This window comes from Salmo salar, chromosome 01, assembly GCF_965601325.2.
Source record: "Salmo salar chromosome 01, fSalSal1, whole genome shotgun sequence".
Lineage (NCBI taxonomy): Eukaryota > Metazoa > Chordata > Actinopteri > Salmoniformes > Salmonidae > Salmo > Salmo salar.
The window spans coordinates 39720096-39737451 of record NC_138291.1 but is presented as its reverse complement, the minus strand read 5'-3'; the positions used below and the strand labels follow the sequence as shown (position 1 = coordinate 39737451).

The 17356-nt window shown below is 42.8% G+C and overlaps 1 protein-coding gene across 1 annotated transcript; it reads right to left on the bottom strand.

Annotated features, from left to right (window-relative positions):
- Positions 1 to 5866: 5866 nt before the first annotated feature.
- dact1 (dishevelled-binding antagonist of beta-catenin 1) lies at positions 5867 to 15664 on the bottom strand. Its single transcript, XM_014194740.3, has 4 exons — positions 14885 to 15664; positions 12212 to 12341; positions 10967 to 11122; positions 5867 to 10074 (listed from the first exon to the last, which is right to left on the bottom strand). The coding sequence occupies exons 1-4, from the start codon at positions 15230 to 15232 to the stop codon at positions 8051 to 8053; spliced, it is 2658 nt and encodes an 885-aa protein (XP_014050215.2). The 5' UTR covers positions 15233 to 15664; the 3' UTR covers positions 5867 to 8050.
- Between the last annotated feature and the right edge of the window lie 1692 nt (positions 15665 to 17356).

The window sequence follows — 17356 nt, the reverse complement described above, 5'->3', positions numbered from 1 at the left end:
AGTTGATGGTGCTTGTCAGAGCAAAAACCAAGCCATGAGGTCGAAAGATCGTCTGTAGAGCTCCGAGACAGGATTGTGTCGAGGCACAGATCTGGGGAAGGATATCAAAACAATTCTGCAGCATTGAAGGTCCCCAAGAACACAGTGACCTCCATCATTATTGAATGGAAGAAGTTTGGAACCACCAAGGCTCTTCCTAGAGCTGGCCACACAACCAAACTGAGTAATCGGGGGAGAAGGGCCTTGGTCAGGGAGGTGACACTCTGACAGAGCTCCAGAGTTCCTCTGTGGAGATGGGAGAACCTTCCAGAAGGACAACCATCTCTGCAGCACTCCACCAATAAGGCCTTTATGGTAGAGTGGCCCGACAGAGGCCACTCTTCAGTAAAAAGCACATAACAGCCTGCTTGGAGTTTGCCAAAAGGCACCTATAGACTCTCAGACCATGAGAAACAAGGACAATGACCCTAAGCACACAGCCAAAACAGCGCAGGATTGGCTTCGGGACAAGTCTCTGAATGTTCTTGAGTGGCCCAGCCAGAGCCCGGCCTTGAACCCGATCAAACATCTCTGGAGAGACCTGAAAATAGCTGTGCAGCAACGCTCCCCGTCCAACCTGACAGAGCTTGAGAAGTTCTGCAGAGAAGAATGGGAGAAACTCCCCAAATACAGGTGTGCCAAGCTTGTAGCGTCATACCCAAGAACACTTGAGGCTGTAATCGCTACCAAAGGTGCTTCAACAAAATACTGAGTAAAGGGTCTGAATACTTATGTAAATGTGATATTTCTACCAAACAGTTTTTGTTTTGTCATTATGGGGTATTGTGTGTAAATTGATGAGGGGGGAAAACTATTTAATCAATTTTAGAATGAGGCTATAATGTAACAAAATGTGGAAAAAGTCAAGGGGTCTGAATACTTTCCGAATGCACTGTCTATACACTACCGTTCAAAAGTTTGGGGTCACTGAGAAATGCCCTTGCTTTTGAATGGAAGCACATTTTTTTGGTCTATTTAAAATAACATCAAATTGATCAGAAATACAGTGTAGACATTGTTAATGTTATAAATGACTGTTGTAGCTGGAAACGGCAGATTTTTCATGAAATATCTACATAGGCGTACAGAGGACTATTATCAGCAACCATCACTCCTGTGTTCCAATGGCACGTTGTGTTAGCTAATCCAAGTTTATCATTTTAAAAGGCTAATTAATCATTAGAAAACCCTTTTGCGATTATGTTAGCAGAGCTGAAAACTGCCGTGCTAATTAAAGAAGCAATAAAACTGGCCTTCTTTAGACTAGTTGAGTATCTGGAGCATCAGCATTTGTGGGTTCGAATACAGGCTCAAAATGGCCAGAAACAAAGACCTTTCTTCTGAAACTCGTCAGTCTATTCTTGTTCTGAAAAATGAAGTCTATTCCATGCGAGAAATTGCCAAGAAACTGAAGATATTGTACAGCGCTGTGTACTACTCCCTTCGCAAACTAGCTCTAACCAGACTAGAAAGAGGAGTGGGAGGCCCCGGTGCACAACTGAGCAAGAGGACAAGTACATTAGAGTGTCTAGTTTGAGAAACAGACACCTCACAAGTCCTCAACTGGCAGCTTCATTAAATAGTACCCGCAAAACACGTCTCAACGTCAACAGTGAAGAGGCGACTCCGGGATGCTGGCCTTCTAGGCAGAGTTGCAAAGAAAAAGCCATTTCTCAGACTGGCCAATAAAAAGAAAAGATTAAGATGGGCAAAAGAACACAGACACTGGACAGAGATATGGCTTTTTCTTTGCAACTCTTATGTATTTTGTGTCATAACCAGCCATAAAATAACTCAATATATGGGTCATGACAGTGTTATGACCATATTATGACAGATTATGACAAGTTTTGTCAGCTGTTATGACATATTATGATCATGTCATAATGTGTTATGACACTCATTTCCTTTTGGATACATTTTTTGGGGCTGGGATTGAACTCTTTATGAACCAGCTACCGGGAATGTAATGTGGTTGATACTAATTGCACAACTGTATACTCACTCACTCACAAAAAAATAAATACACTCCCATGAATGCTCGTAAATGACTTATTTTACAGCCTGGTCATACTGCGAAGACATGACGTGACAAATATTTGTAGGAAACCATACTTGAGATTAGTACAAGATGTTAGTTTTGGCCACTTGTTGGGACATACATTGTTGTGCAAAAGAAACCACGACAAAAGAAAGATCAAATGAATTATTATACACATGCAGTCTATAACATGAAGAAATTAGTACACACTTCAACACATATTTCACTGTTATAGCTTAGGACTTACGCAATCTTTCAGAAACCTCTTATGACTGGGGAGAAAAAGGGGGTAAAATACAAAAGATTATATACAAAAATAATAATAAAAAATAAAGAAACCTCATATGACACGTGATGCATAATCATTGTAGCTCAACCCTTATATGAACCCCGAATGGCACCCTATTCCCTAGTCAGTGTACTACATTGGACCAGAGCCCTATAGTCAAAAGTAGTGCACTACATAGGGAATAGGGTGCCATTAGGGACAGAGACCCTAGTGTCCTACTTTTGACCACGGTCTATAGGGCTCTGGTCAAAAGTAGTGCCATTTTGGGAATGCAAAAATAGTTTCATAACAGGCCTAAATGAATTTTCTCTATCAAGAATGACCTTTGAAAACATTTGCAGCTAGAAACAATTATTCCCCATGAAAGAGTCATGTGTTGTTGGCTGGGCTGGGATCTCATAAGAGATTTGGAAGTCTAAACAAAGCATATTAACATGTGACTGGGATGAAAGCTAACCCAAAAAAGTGAGGTGAGTTGCCAAATAGGAGAAAAACTGGGTCAAATATTCGAATCAGGTTACATGTTCTTACACACGCATGCACGTACATACACTACCTTGACTATCATTTCTGCAGGGTAGAGAGAAAAAGGCTGAGGGTCACTGGAAAACTACACATTGCAAAGGTCTCTGTGATTACTCATACTCCCTATGTATCAGTGCCTGACTCCATACATGTTGTTATGAAGAATTCAACATGTAAACTGGATGATATTTGACTGGAGGACATGATGCCGATGTTTATCTGAAGGTCACACATCAGTACAGTCATTTCTACCTACTCCCATTTCCTATAAATATCCTGTACCATTTTCTGTAGCTAATTAATTCCCAGACGGTGGCTGAAAATGTACTTATTTTGTCTCTCTCTTTCCTCCCACTTGCAGCCAGGTGAGGTTGTGGATTGGAATATTGAAGATATTGAGTCTGAGAGGGTTGACTACTGAAGTGTCACAGACACAGACAGGGTGTCATGTTAACACTGTGACGTGATCACTAAGTTTAGCGTTTGAGCAAGAGACTGGCACAAACACAGACAGGACAGTGATATGGACCAATATGTGGAGTGAAAACACTATTTGTTTAGTTGTCTAGGAGGCATTTATGACATTGAAGCAATGCTTCATTACTGGGGATTCTAGAATGATCTATGAAGGTGGATAAGGTTCTGGAACATGCTTTAGTACTGTAGAACATAGAATATACTTTTATTTCTACACTGTAGAATGACCTATAAAGGTAAATAAGGTTCTAGAGTTACACGTTACATTTATTGATACAAAATAGAGTGAAAGGTCACATTGCATATCATAATGTCACAGTGAAGAGGTTGAGTTGGAAAAAATACATGAACATTTGTCAACAACACAACTATGCTACCTCAGTGCACACGCTGGAGTACCAGACAGCCCCTCAGCTCCCGCAAGGTGGGTGGGGCCCACGTGCCTCTCATCGGTCCATTTTTTTTAAATTGAATAAATCATTTTGGCAGTAACCCTCCAAAAGTCATTCATAATTTCCATATGTACTAGGAAGCTAAGGGTGTGTTTCTTGGGCTTCAGGAATGGGACTGAAAAAGTGCCTCAGGCCTTGAAAAATAAAAACAATTACAAAGTCAAAGTATGAGGAACAAGGAACAAAATATTACTGAACAAATGCTGTGTTCAAGGTTACGACGGCGCCAGTGCAATGAGTGGAGCTTACTCAGGTGTTCAAAATTGCATATCAGACCGAGAGCCTAACGCTTCTTAGGTAGGCCTAGTTCTTTATGAGTTTTAGTTCAGAAAAAGTGTCAGTTGCAGGGATGGTAAAAACAGCTTGTTTGCCGTAGCAGCAGCAGGGAAACTGGGCAGAAGTTATTGGTGCTTCGAACACAGCAGTTCTGCGCAGTGGCGGTTCTAGACCATTTCAACTGGGGGGGGGGGCCAAGCTGGGGCCAGTTGTACTGTTAGAGGGGCCAGTTACATTAGACGTTATTGTTGTCATATTGTTTTCTTCACTGCATTGCAGGCATTAGCAGGCAAAAGACCATGTTCATAATCATTAGTGTTCCGCGTTGCCACTGTCTAATAACGGATGTAAAAAAAGAACAATAGCAAAAATTAGTTATGTAAAAATTATTTCATACTCCACATTTAGGGGGGCCACAAGGGGGTCCAAAATTGTTGTCACAGGGGCACTGCCCCCCCCCCCCAGAACCGTCCCTGGTTCTGCGGCATCTTTAATTGAGCCTCTCATTGTCCTTAATTTCCGGCCTCAACACGTTACGGAAAGAGATTAACTCTATAGGAACCTCTGGGGACAGGTCGTGTGGATACTGGAGAGCCAATAAAATGACAGATGCAAACAAATTATCATCTTTAGCGGACAACAGTTCTTGAGGGATTGAACAAAAAAAGTGGTTTGCGATTTCGTTCATACTGGTGAACCGGAGTTGTGTGGTTGTAATATCAACAGTCCCTTATATTTGGTATATCTTGGCAAGCATTAAAATGTGTGCAGCGCAATGAACATACGGTCTAATGCACAATGTCTCAGGAAAGACTGTCTGGGTGGCAATACTGAGTATAGAAAAGTCTGTCCCGCAACCTGGACCTACAGGCTGTATTGAAAACATTTGCACACAAAAAAGGAGGACTTCAGGACACCAGGGGAGTCTCTCAAGTTGGATTTCATTTGATTTAATTTACCTTGAATATTTCTGTAGGCTACTAGCCAGACAAACCCCGCTCAACAATAAAAAGTGGCTGAATTTATCCTCAAGCCGACTACTTTTTTCCTCATTAGGCTATTTGAAGTGTAATTTTTATAAGTTTATAAATAGCAGCTGAATACGTTATATAGCTATAGATAGTACACTGCATAATGAAACTTTCCCTAGTCAGCTAGTGTTTTCAGGGTGGACTAGCTATTATTTGGCGTTAATAGACTGGTTTTATGCACAACTTCCTATCCAAGCTGGGATGAGGATTTCTCCGGTCATACAGGTAGTCTATACAGGACAGATGTATATTCCAAAAAATCTATTGGTAGCTGATAGTATGCTGTTGCAACGAAAATGTATGTTACAAACTGCAATGTTTGAATTTCCAACTTTAATTACTGAACAAGTAATTACATTGCAACGTGCCAGCAGTCTAAAAATGGCAGCATTGCGACAGTGTATAGCTTCCTGAAATGTTAAGCTAAACATGAGAAAATGACCAAATAGGCCTACCAATAAACATTTATCCATTACCTAAAGCAAAGCTATACATGTCCTGGCACCACAGAAAGCCTATCATCGATTCGACAGCCAAGCAACAGCATAGACATGTCGCAATTTCAGCACCACGGACAGCGATTGGTAGTCTATACTTTATTGAGTGGCTGTCTGGCTGAAACGTTCCATTTCATTTTAGGGAGGCGGGGGATGACGCCGACCTTGCAGGGCTCTAGAGAAACTGCGTTATGCCAGTGAGTGCACAATTCAGAAGAAGGGAAGGTGATGACCAAATATTGATTTTAAAGCATACATTTAATAAAGCTTAAAAAGGTTAAACACCAGTATTAACATACATAGACATTATATACAACAATTGGCAATGTACAGCTACTTGCTATCAACAACAAATGAAGGTAAAACAGTTCCTCATGCATATCTTGTGTATATATATTGTGTGTATATATTATACAGTACCAGTTAAAACGTTGGACACACCTACTCATTCAAGGGTTTTTCTTTATTTTTACTGTTTTCTACATTGTAGAATAAAAGTGAAGACATCAAAACTATGAAATAACACATAAGGAATCATGTAGTAAACAAAAAAGTGTGAAACAAATCAAAATATATTTTACATTCTTCAAAGTAGCCACCCTTTGCCTTGATGACAGCTTTGCACACTCTTGGCAGTCTCTCAACCAACTTCACCTGGAATGCTTTTCCAACAGTCTTGAAGGAGTTCCCACGTATGCTGAGCACTTGTTGGCTGCTTTTCCTTCACTCTGCGGTCCAACTCATCCCAAACCATCTCAATCGAGTTGAGGTCGGGTGATTGTGGAGGCCAGGCCATCTGATGCAGCACTCCATCACTCTCCTTCTTGTTCAAATAGCCCTTACACAGCATGGAGGTGTGTTTGGTCATTGTCCTGTTGAAAAACAAATAGTCCCACTAAGTGCAAACCGTGATGGGATGGTGTATCGCTGCAGAATGCTGTTGTAGCAACGCTGGTTGTGTTCCTTGAATTCTCAATAAATCACAGTGTCCCCAGCAAAGCACCATCACACCTCCTCCTCCATGCTGCACGGAGGGAACCACACGTGCAGAGATCATCCGTTCACCTACTTTGCATCTCACAAAGACACGGCGGTTGGAAGCAAAAATCTCATATTTGGACTCATCAGACCAAAGGACAGCAAGTCTCTTCTTATTATTAGTGTCCTTTAGTACTGGTTTCTTTGCAGCAATATCGACCATGAAGGCCTGATTCATGCAGTCTATTCTGAACAGTTGATGTTGAGATGTGTCTGTTACATAAACTCTGAAGCATTTATTTTGGCTGCAATTTCTGAGGAACTTATCCTTTGCAGCAGTGGTAACTCGGTCTTCCTTTCCTGTGGCGGTCCTCATTAGAGCCAGTTTCATAGCGCTTGATGGTTTTTGCGACTGCACTTGAAGAATGTTCTTGAAATGTTCCGTATTGACTGACCTTCATGCCTTAAAGTAATGATGGACTGTCGTTTCTCTTTGCTTATTTGAGCTGTTCTTGCCATAATATGGACTCGGTGTTTTACCAAATAGGGTTATCTTCTGTAAACAACCCCTACCTTGTCACAACACAGCTGATTGGCTTAAATGCATTAAGGAAAGAAATTCCACAAATGAATTTAAGGCACACCTGTTAATTTAAATGCATTCCAGGTGACTACCTCATGAAGCTGGTTAAGAGAATACCAAGAGTGCAAAGCTGTCATCAAGGCAAAGGGTGGCTTCTTTCCTTTGAAGAATGTGAAATAATATATTTTGATTTGTTTAACACTTTTTTGGTTACTACATCATTCCATGTGTGTTATTTCATAGTGTTGATGTCTTCACTATTATTCTACAATGTAGAAAACAGTAAAAAAATAAAAACCCTGGAATGAGTAGGTGTGTCCAAACTTTAAAGTGGTGCAGTATATCAAAGCGTTATCATGGTATCATCAGCAGTTGTCAGTGGTCAGAATAGAATATGTCCATCTTGCCGTTAATATTCCTTACAGACACTTAATACTCTGCTTTAATCACGTGTCCAAGAAGTAGCAACCAAATATATTATGTTAGAAATATCTTTAATCCAAAAAAGTAAACCAAGAACATTAAAAGCATGTACAGATTCTTGCCATGTACCACAGCAAGGGTAATGTCCATAATAAATACAAAAACCGCTACATACAACAAAATAAAAATGGGGGCTACTTAGATGCTTTTCACCTTGTCCAACATTTGTCAGAAAGTGCAGGGAGAGGGAGTCTGCTGGACATTTTGTACAAATCCTTGCATCCCAATTAAAAGTTTCCTTAAACGTCTGAGATTGATTTCAGTAAAGACTTTCTGTAAATAAAAAATCTGCCTAGGCACTTGATCTTGGGCAGAGAGAGAGTGGCCAATTTGATTGGCTGAGTCACTGCTTCCCGCCTGACACTCTGAAATCCCTCCCTCATACAGTCGTCATCAGTTTTAGCGAGCCCGCCGATCGGAAGCGGAGGATCTTCTTCTTCAGGTTGTGAGAGGCCTTGATCTTGATGAAGGCCTTAGCCTGGGCAGCGGTTAACTCATGATGCCCAGCGCCCTGCCCTGAAAACTGGGGCCAGTTCATCACTCCGCTTTCCTCAGAGTCACTGCTGGTGGTGCTCTCTCCCACAAAGTCCCCCTCACTCAGGCTGGACTCGCTGTCCCCGAAGCAGTTGGTGGTGTAGTTGCTCCGCTCATCCTCACTGGTGTCCACGATGGTGGAATGGAAGAGAGAGGCGCACTCCGCGGAGTACTCCGAGTCGCTGCCAGCCACGTAGGCGTAAGGGCTGGCGAATTTCACGTTGGAGGGTAGGTATGTGGTGGTGGAGACCTGGCCGAGGACCTCCCTCTTCTGTCTGCGGTGGGCTCTCCTAAAGGCCTCATCGTAAGGCACCTCAGTGATGGCCTTCAGCCTTCCTCGGTTGTAGTCATGTCCGCTTGTCCTCTTGTACTTGGGCTTGGCCACCACCACTTCCCTGCCATGGTGACCATGATGCCTGGACACAGTGGACCTGGTTGTGGACACTGTGGCCGTGTGTTTCTCAAGGACCCGGCCCTCAGGGATGGAGGCAGGGATGGTGCGTTTGGCCCTAGAGGACACCCCCCTCTTGGAGGAGACTTTGTGCACGTGTTGTACCTCCTCAGGCTGACGAGACTTCCTCAACCATCCAGATCGGTGACCCTTCTCCCTCCCCCCTGTTGCCTCAGATGACACAGGCTCAGCATGTGCGTGAACCCCTCGGTGTGGTTTCAGAGAGGCATTCTTCACCTTGACGATCTTGATGTTCTTGCCCGCTTTGCGGAGCTTGACAGTCTGCCTCTGGGCAGGGATGTACTGGGCACTGACCATGTGACCCTGACCTTCATCCTGGCTCTGAGAGGAAGACCCTAGACTCACCAGCTCTAGCATGGGCCTCTCTTCCTTAGTGGTCTGGGCTGTCTGGACAGAGACCAGGATGCTCTTAGGGCTTTTCTTGGGAGTGCCTGTTTTGGTGCGGTCTCTAGGGAGTGTCTGGGGGGGTTTAGTACTGACGTCCTCTGGAGCAGCAGGGAAATAAGGATGCTTGCTCTCTTTGGGGGAGGAGTTGGCATTTGGGGAGCCCAAGTCTTGGTAATCCTTAGACAGAGGACCGGTCGCCGATGGAAGTCCTTTATTGGCTGACGACCCAGACCCCTTCTTTTTTACCAGGCTGTTGGTGTGAATGTCACTGCCGTCGATTGTGGCATATCCGTTCTGAGGTTGGCCCAGAGACTGGGACACCATCCCATTTTCTAAGAGGAGTTCCCCTTTGCTCTCCACTGACCACTGTCTCTGTGAAGTGCCTGTTCCTGGATCAGTGTTACTGGCACCACCTGCATGTAAACACATCTGCCAGGCTGGTTTGAGGTCAGGAACAGGAGCAGCAGTCCTTCCTTGCTGCTGCTGGGCAACAGTAGCCTGTCTCACACACAAGCTGCCCTGCCTCAGGATGCTCTTAGAGGGGTCTGTGCTGATGCTCGTCCGCGGCTTATTGGTCCTAATGGGCTGAGCCCTCCTCTGAAGCAGGCCGAATATATAATTGTCCAGTCGTTTGCTGGTAGGCGCGTGGGAGGCAGGCCAAGAAGTGTTCTGGGGCACCAGAATCGGCAGCTGCTTTAGTTTCTGACAGTCACCGAAGCCCTCACCTCCGCTGCTCTTTGATAGCCCCACGTCCTCCTTGAGATGGCCGGCAAGAGACTGGAAGAAGATGGGGCTTTGTACGGCCACTGCATGGAGGGGGCTGGGGTAGCGGTACACGTCGCTGCCATTCTTGGCGATCAGGTCACAGTGGTACTTAGACTGGATGTCTTGAGTGGTGGAAGAGGCATCCGTAGAGGGGGAGTAGGGAGTGGAGAATGACTTCCTAACCGTCCCTATGGTCTGCTGCTCTGCACACTGGTTCTCACACTCAGCACAGCTGCCCAGCTCATCTGAAAACCACACAGAAGACAAAGAGTAAGAACTACAGTACAAAGACTACAGAACAACAGTATCTCATATGGAAACCAGACCGGAAAGAAAGTGTACGGACTACAGACACCACTAGTAATTCAAACAACGGAAACCACCCAGAAGCTTACAGTAGTGTTGAAAGGGTAAGCAGAGCAAAGCATGCAACCTCTCAATATGCTAACGAAGGGGGCAGTTGGTTTAGATGTGTTAATGGCCCTTTTGTTTGTGTCTTATCATCATAGGCGTGGCTGTTAGTTACAGCCAAGCCATCTGCCTGGCCTGGCCGGGAATCTAGCGCAACTGACAGTGTTCTGTATCCCAAATAACACCCTATATAGTGCCCATAGGGCTCTGGTCGAAAGTAGTGCACTATGTAGGGGAAAGGGTGCCATTTGGTGTTTCCATCCACTCTATCATTCGTTTGAAACTGAATCAAAGTATTGTCACAACAAACCCCACTATTGGTAACAACACAAAGGAAACTATTAGTTGAACTGGGGCCAGCTGGAATGACGCACTGTAATAAAAGACACTGTTATGTGGATGGTGGGTGTGATGGGGGTCTTTCGGGAAAGGAGGAAAGCGTTGTTTATACAGCAATGGACAACAAAATTATTCAGCCCTGCTTGTTGCTCCCAAGATAGACCACGTGCCATCAAACATCAGGATTCTGTCCTGCCCAAAGGCGTAGTGCTGGGCTGTGCTGCAGGGTTGGAGTCAACCCCTTTTTAATTGAGGAAGTAAACTGAAATTCCAATTCTCATCAATGCTTCTCTATGAGGAAAAACTTTTTTATTTTTTTATTGACTGAATTCAAATGAAATTCACCACAACCCTTATGGGGCTGGGCTGTGAGGGCCTCTCTCTCACCTGCAGATTTGAGCCTTCCCTCAGAGGCACACACTGATGTGTCGAGAGGACTGCAGAAACAGGTGCTGGAGCGACAGCTGGACAAACACTCACTGAACACCGAGTTGGAGGAGTTGGAGAGGGACCCCGAAGCTCCGTCACTCAGCTCGTAAAAACCTAGAGAGGGCAGAGAGAAAGAGAGAGGGCAGAGAGAAAGAGAGAGGGCAGAGAGAGGGCAGAGAGAGAAGGGACATTTTTTAACACGTTAATTTTACACCCCGCAGGGAGGGAGCTGTCATCCAACAATTTATTATATGTCAGGCTGTGGCTATTAAAAGAATTAATGCAGAAAATCTCAAGCACTTAAAACAAGGCTGGTGTAAATAGGGTTTAGACTAGATTCAAGTAATGCTTCTTCTATTTGCAGCGTAGCCTTCCCTACATCCGTTCTAATTTTCTGGCACGCATATATGAAATGAGCTTTGGAGTAGAATGGTTAAATGCTGATTCCAAACCAACTGGAAAAAAACACTTCGGACAGATCTATCTAAAGTTAGTTGTGAACAGTTTGCGGAACAAAATATATTAAAATCCACAATCTCCAATAATATACCGTACATGGACAGTACAGAATGTTCTGTAGTAAGATTCCCTATGTCACACTTTCCAAAGTGACCTCCTACATAAGGAATGTGGAATGTATACAACTAATAAGAGAATACTGTACCAGCCACAGCTCATGGACTGAGTGTTACCATATTAGTAGTCTAAACAATGGGTTAGATAAACACTTCTCTATGTGAGATGCTAGCCCATTTTTTTTTTTTAAATAGACAAAAATAAAATTGGTTAACACTTTATTTGGATAGTCCATCCGTAGACGCTCTACAGACCATCTACACACTATCAGTAACGTTTCAACAAATTATATACTAACCCTAAACCTAGCTCCAAACCTAACCTTAACAAGCAGATAGTATTTACTGTAGAGCATCTACAGATGAACTACAGTAAATACTATCTGGACTACTCAAATAAAGTGTGACCAAAAATGTAGCGTTGCCGGTCACTTCTATGTCATGTTCGTGTTTATTTGCTAAGAACCCTACCTTTCGGGGATTACACATTCTGCAGTATCCTCAATTACTTAAGTGGAACTGACTCACAATTGACAGATCCTACTGATAATGTCTAGTTTCCACAGGGTAACATTCTGAGGTAGAACCCTTAGAATCCATTCTAATTCTATTGTAGAACCAGACTAACCCGAGCTTGGGCGGCTGTCTGTCTCCACTTGCTCATGTGATGCCTCCGTGTCCAATCGGAGGTCACTGATCTGCCTGTCCAGCTCCTGCAGCTGATTAATCAAACCAGCATCTCTCTTTCTCAGACAGTTCTGGAGGGAAACACACAGACAATAGAGTTAGTTACAGTTGTACAGTGACATTTGGTTCCTATGTAGCTATATCTATTAGCCTGAGTGCCCATCATGCCAACTCCTTGTCGTTCCAAACCAAACATGCCACGTTTGACTTGACAATGAACACCAGTTTTTTGTTTTTTTTAAATACATACACACCTTTATTTTCCTAGGCAAGTCAGTTAAGAAACAAATTCTTATTTTCAACTGCCTTGTTCAGGGGCAGAATGACAGAATTTAACCTTGTCAGCTCGGGGTTTCGATCTTGCAACTCTGGTTACTAGCCCAGCGCTCTAACCACTAGGCTACCTGCCCAGCGCTCTAACCACTAGGCTACCTGCCCAGCGCTCTAACCACTAGGCTACCTGCCCAGCGCTCTAACCACTAGGCTACCTGCCCAGCGCTCTAACCACTAGGCTACCTGCCCAGCGCTCTAACCACTAGGCTACCTGCCCAGCGCTCTAACCACTAGGCTACCTGCCCAACGCTCTAACCACTAGGCTACCTGCCCAACGCTCTAACCACTAGGCTACCTGCCCAACGCTCTAACCACTAGGCTACCTGCCCAACGCTCTAACCACTAGGCTACCTGCCCAACGCTCTAACCACTAGGCTACCTGCCCAACGCTCTAACCACTAGGCTACCTGCCGATCCATGACTGAGTTGGCAAGAGCACAGACTGATCTGGGACAAGGGTATGTCTATGACATCTACAGCTCAATCCAATTCAGCGTTGTTCTACATTGCTATTGACAAGAAACAGCATGTTTAGCCTCCTATTTTTGGTTCCATTTCTGATTAAATCCATAGCCTTGCATGTTGGTTACTTAAAGTAGGGCTATAGTCACTGTGCTGCAAGTGTTCAACATCTTAGCGAGACTGGGTTGCCCTATCAGAACCCATTAATATCCCAAACTAAATTAGAATGGCATCATGGGAGATAAACAATTCCTCCCTCAAACATGCGGGTTATGTGGAACAGCCCAACCCGGGTCACATATGACAACAACCAGATCATGTGGTGGTTACATTCTGCCATTCTGCTCTCAAGTGTGGTTTGAATTCAAAGACCAACTGCAAATGTCAACCCTGAAGGCTTAGTGACAGTCAGACCCTACATTTGTGACAATTATGTGGCTTGCAGACCACAGACATAGGCTACATTTCTCCCCAGTACCTGTTAGCCATCTCAGTAGGTCTAGCTATCCCCTGTGCATTATACATATACAGTGATACTATTTGATCCATGACTGAGGCCAGTAATGCAACATACACACAGATTCCAGGCTATATCAAGCTGCAGCACTTCCTACAGAGCAGGGCTGCAGCAGACTAGCAGGCCATAAAACCAGGCCTGGTGACAAGAGGCAGAGGGTGATTAATGTGCTCCAAACATGCTATGGCTTCAGAGACCATTTCCACACAATGTACCATTTTCAAAAAGCAGAGGTAGGCACAATGGTTGTGTTATTGAATAACACTATCCTCATACTGGGTTGACAGGCTGAGTGTGAAATGGTCTGAAATGATAGAATGAGTTTGAAAACAAATACAATTTAATTTATATATTTATATAAATATATAAAAACACAACACAACATTCATGACTTTCCCCTACTGCCTTTCTGCCTAATTGAACCCAGGTGTGTTTTGGTCTGTTTAAATGGCCTAATCTCAAACGACCAGCACATAATTACCCGGCATCCTTTAACAGCAACAGGGTGTGGTAGATCTGCTTGTAAAAGTTAATTTCAGTCGCAACATCCATTGTAACTCATCAGTAAATCTCATTCAAGAGGCTGGACCCCCTCACAGACCTTCGCCCGTCATGAAGTTAGATTTAAATAACACTCATTTTCTAATAGCCATCCTGCTATTCACTCAATTTCATTCTCTGGGAACCAACATTCTCTGGGAACCAACTAGTGAATCTGCTTGCATTGGGATACGATGACATATCTAATAACGTAATCGTTCATTTATTGTAAGTGGTAAATAATGTTCCATTTAACTTTTACAACATTATGTACTCTACAATTTGAAACAGACTTCCCTTGATTTGATCTGTGAGTGAAATAATAAGGATAGGAGGTAATGCTATTAAAGGCCCAAAATGAACAAATAAAACTGCCTGGAAAGTAATCTGGGAATCAAATTTACAGGCCTGTTTTTATTTTAATCTTGTATCATTACTAGACATCTATCTACCTCATCCTTCGACAGATTTGCGCCTGCCCTGAGGCGGCACAAACTCAACGTGTCCAACGGTTATTATCAGTAGGCTGGTCTGTGTCCTGCTATTCCCTGGACGTGCGTCCATGGAGCTGCGACTGGGTCAGAAAATAGACGTCTGGCTGAACAATTTGGATAGACTCAAACCAACATTAATAGATTGACTGTTATATTTCACGACATCGTTTGAAATGTAACCAAAATAACGGACCCAAATTAATCAAAAATGAACGTTATCCAAAACACAGCGGGAGTAAAGAAATTACATTTTATTTAGTCTACATACCAGTTGTTTTCTTAGCAATAAAATGTTTTCTTCTAAAAGTTTTTCCTCCGAGTTCAAGTAATTCTCCTCATGCGTAACGCACATTGGATCGTCTCCTGTTGATATAGAGTCCTCTTGGCGATTCAACACATTTCTGACCAGTAAATCCTGACGCTGTCGCAAATAGTCCAGCTCTCCAAGACCCGCTAGAGTGGCTTCCAATCTCTCCCGAGTTCGCACACGAGCCATCTCTTCCTCTATTATTTCCCTGGAGCGCGTATCGCATTCTCTCCTATCCCGCATCTGTAACGTGTAATCCTTGGAGACCAGCATTTCTGCACCAGCAGCCGTTTGTTTCATTGTATCCATCCAACAAGCGACTATGATTTACAACATATAACTGGCAACAGCGGGCCACATAAATTCACTGTGAAGAGTTTAGAAAATCATGATGTGCATCAAAAACGTTGACCTGTGGACGCACATACCACGGTCTAACCTTAGCGACCACTAAATTACTTGTCCATAAATTCTGTCTTTTGAAGCAGCTATCCCGAGACAAATTGCGTGCGTAAAAGCGGTCCTTTTTGTTGTCCAAACAGTATCCGGGCCTCCAAGATAAAACAACAAATCTCAGTGCTTTTCAGTTTGAACAAATCGAAAAAAGTTGCATGGTGAAAACGACAAAGTTTTAGTGTAATGTCAAATAGGGCGTGTGTAGCTATCTCTCTGTCAAGCAGGTCGCAGCGTTCTGAGGATAGTGGTGAGCAGCGTTGGACCACCTCTCTCTTTAGAGACCCATCTACTTTCTCCGTGGTAGCAACATGTCTTAGTGCCTGCCGCATCTACGTTTCGCCCCTTCTCCCTAATTCGATTCTTCTCTCTTTCTGTGATATATAATAAAACAAAAATAATAATTACTTGGAGTTTCACACTTGTGATTGTTTTAATCTTTTACAGATAACATGTGCTTATTAAATATAATTAGCGTAACAATTGCAAGTAATAAGTCCCGAGATCTGTGATTCTGCTTTGAGCCTTGTAGGCTATTGAATCTAGGCTACATATTAATTATAAATCAATCCGTTACAATAAATGCTAAAACAACTATTAAATGAACAATTCCCCCGTTTTCTGTTTGGAAAAAGTGTGACACATTATTAGGCTAGGCCTACTGTAAAATCTGATTTGGAATTCAAATGGAATTAAAAGCTAATTGCGTTTTATTAACAATTCATTAGGCAATTACGTTATGTTTATTATGACATATATGGTATGCAAAGGATGTGCCTTTATTCAATGAGAATGACGTTGTACTAAAGATGAGGGCGCCCTCCTCTGTTAAGAAACCACAGGGAAGAACAGCTTCTAGGCTATGTCATCTGGAGCGCATTTAACCCTATGTTATTAATATTATATTTTCTACAGATAGATCTATGAATACATACTATTTCCATGAAATTTAAAGGAGAGAGTTTATCAATATGTAACAAGTTTAAAAACCCATTTTACTTCACAAGAATGACAGGTGAGTCATGTTTCAGTGATGGTCGTTGTAGGCCTAATCAGTCCGGCATTAAAGTTTACAGTGTATGCAAATATCAATTAACCAGAGAAGCTATAACATCCAGTCAATATAGCCTATCAGATAATATTATCCCTTTATAAACAGCCAACCTTCTTTTATTCCCTTCTTTATCTGAGTGGTGTGCATGAAAAGAAAACATATAGGATTTCAATGCTAGCCCCTATCACTCTTAGGTGCCTATTCTTCATCTTTACTAAGGATGTGTGTTTACCCAGGGAAGGTTTCACTACCATCCTATCACAAAGGTAAGGCCATCATGTCTGAAGATCTTTTGTGAGCAAAATTGTAAACATACAGTCAAGCCCAGAATATCAATTTAGACAGCACCGTAAGCAGCTGCTATCCCCACAAAACACTTATTTTTCTTTAACTTTCTACATTTGTACATTGTTCATTAGGGTTCCCGGTGCAGGTTGGCCCAAATATAAACCAAACTGTTCAACAAAACATGAAATCACAGAACCAGTTTTCTGTATTTGAAAAGAATGATAATGAAGAAGTAGAAAAGCCACAATAGAAAACCCCCCTAGCGGATGCAGTCTCTCTAAATTGGAATCATGATTTGCATAGTTGATGGATCAGCTCAGATGTTTAGGAGCCTGCAGTTCCCATGCAGGCTAATTAAAACCACAGAAACACATCTCTAACCTGTCCCAGTCAGTACAGCACACACAGTTTACCTCATAGACAGTTGTGTTTGATATTAGCTGAACTGATTTTCTGCTTGTGGAGTCCGGACAAACACACACACACTGTAAAAACAACTTTACAGTAATGTACTTTTAAACCAATGTTTATTTGGAATTTACAGTAATATACTGTACTTTTTTAACAGTAACTTACAGGTAACTGACATTAAGTTACCATAAAAACAACCGTTTTTTTTTTTTACATTGCACACACAT

Excerpts from the sequence above, each read along its gene's own strand:
- dact1 (XM_014194740.3), bottom strand. The coding sequence starts at position 15,232 with ATGGATACAATGAAACAAACGGCTGCTGGTGCAGAAATGCTGGTCTCC. Across the intron at positions 12,342-14,884 it reads TATTGCTAAGAAAACAACTG|AACTGTCTGAGAAAGAGAGA; the intron begins GTATGTAGACTA and ends GTTTCCCTCCAG. Across the intron at positions 10,075-10,966 it reads GGGAAGGCTCAAATCTGCAG|ATGAGCTGGGCAGCTGTGCT; the intron begins GTGAGAGAGAGG and ends TGTGGTTTTCAG.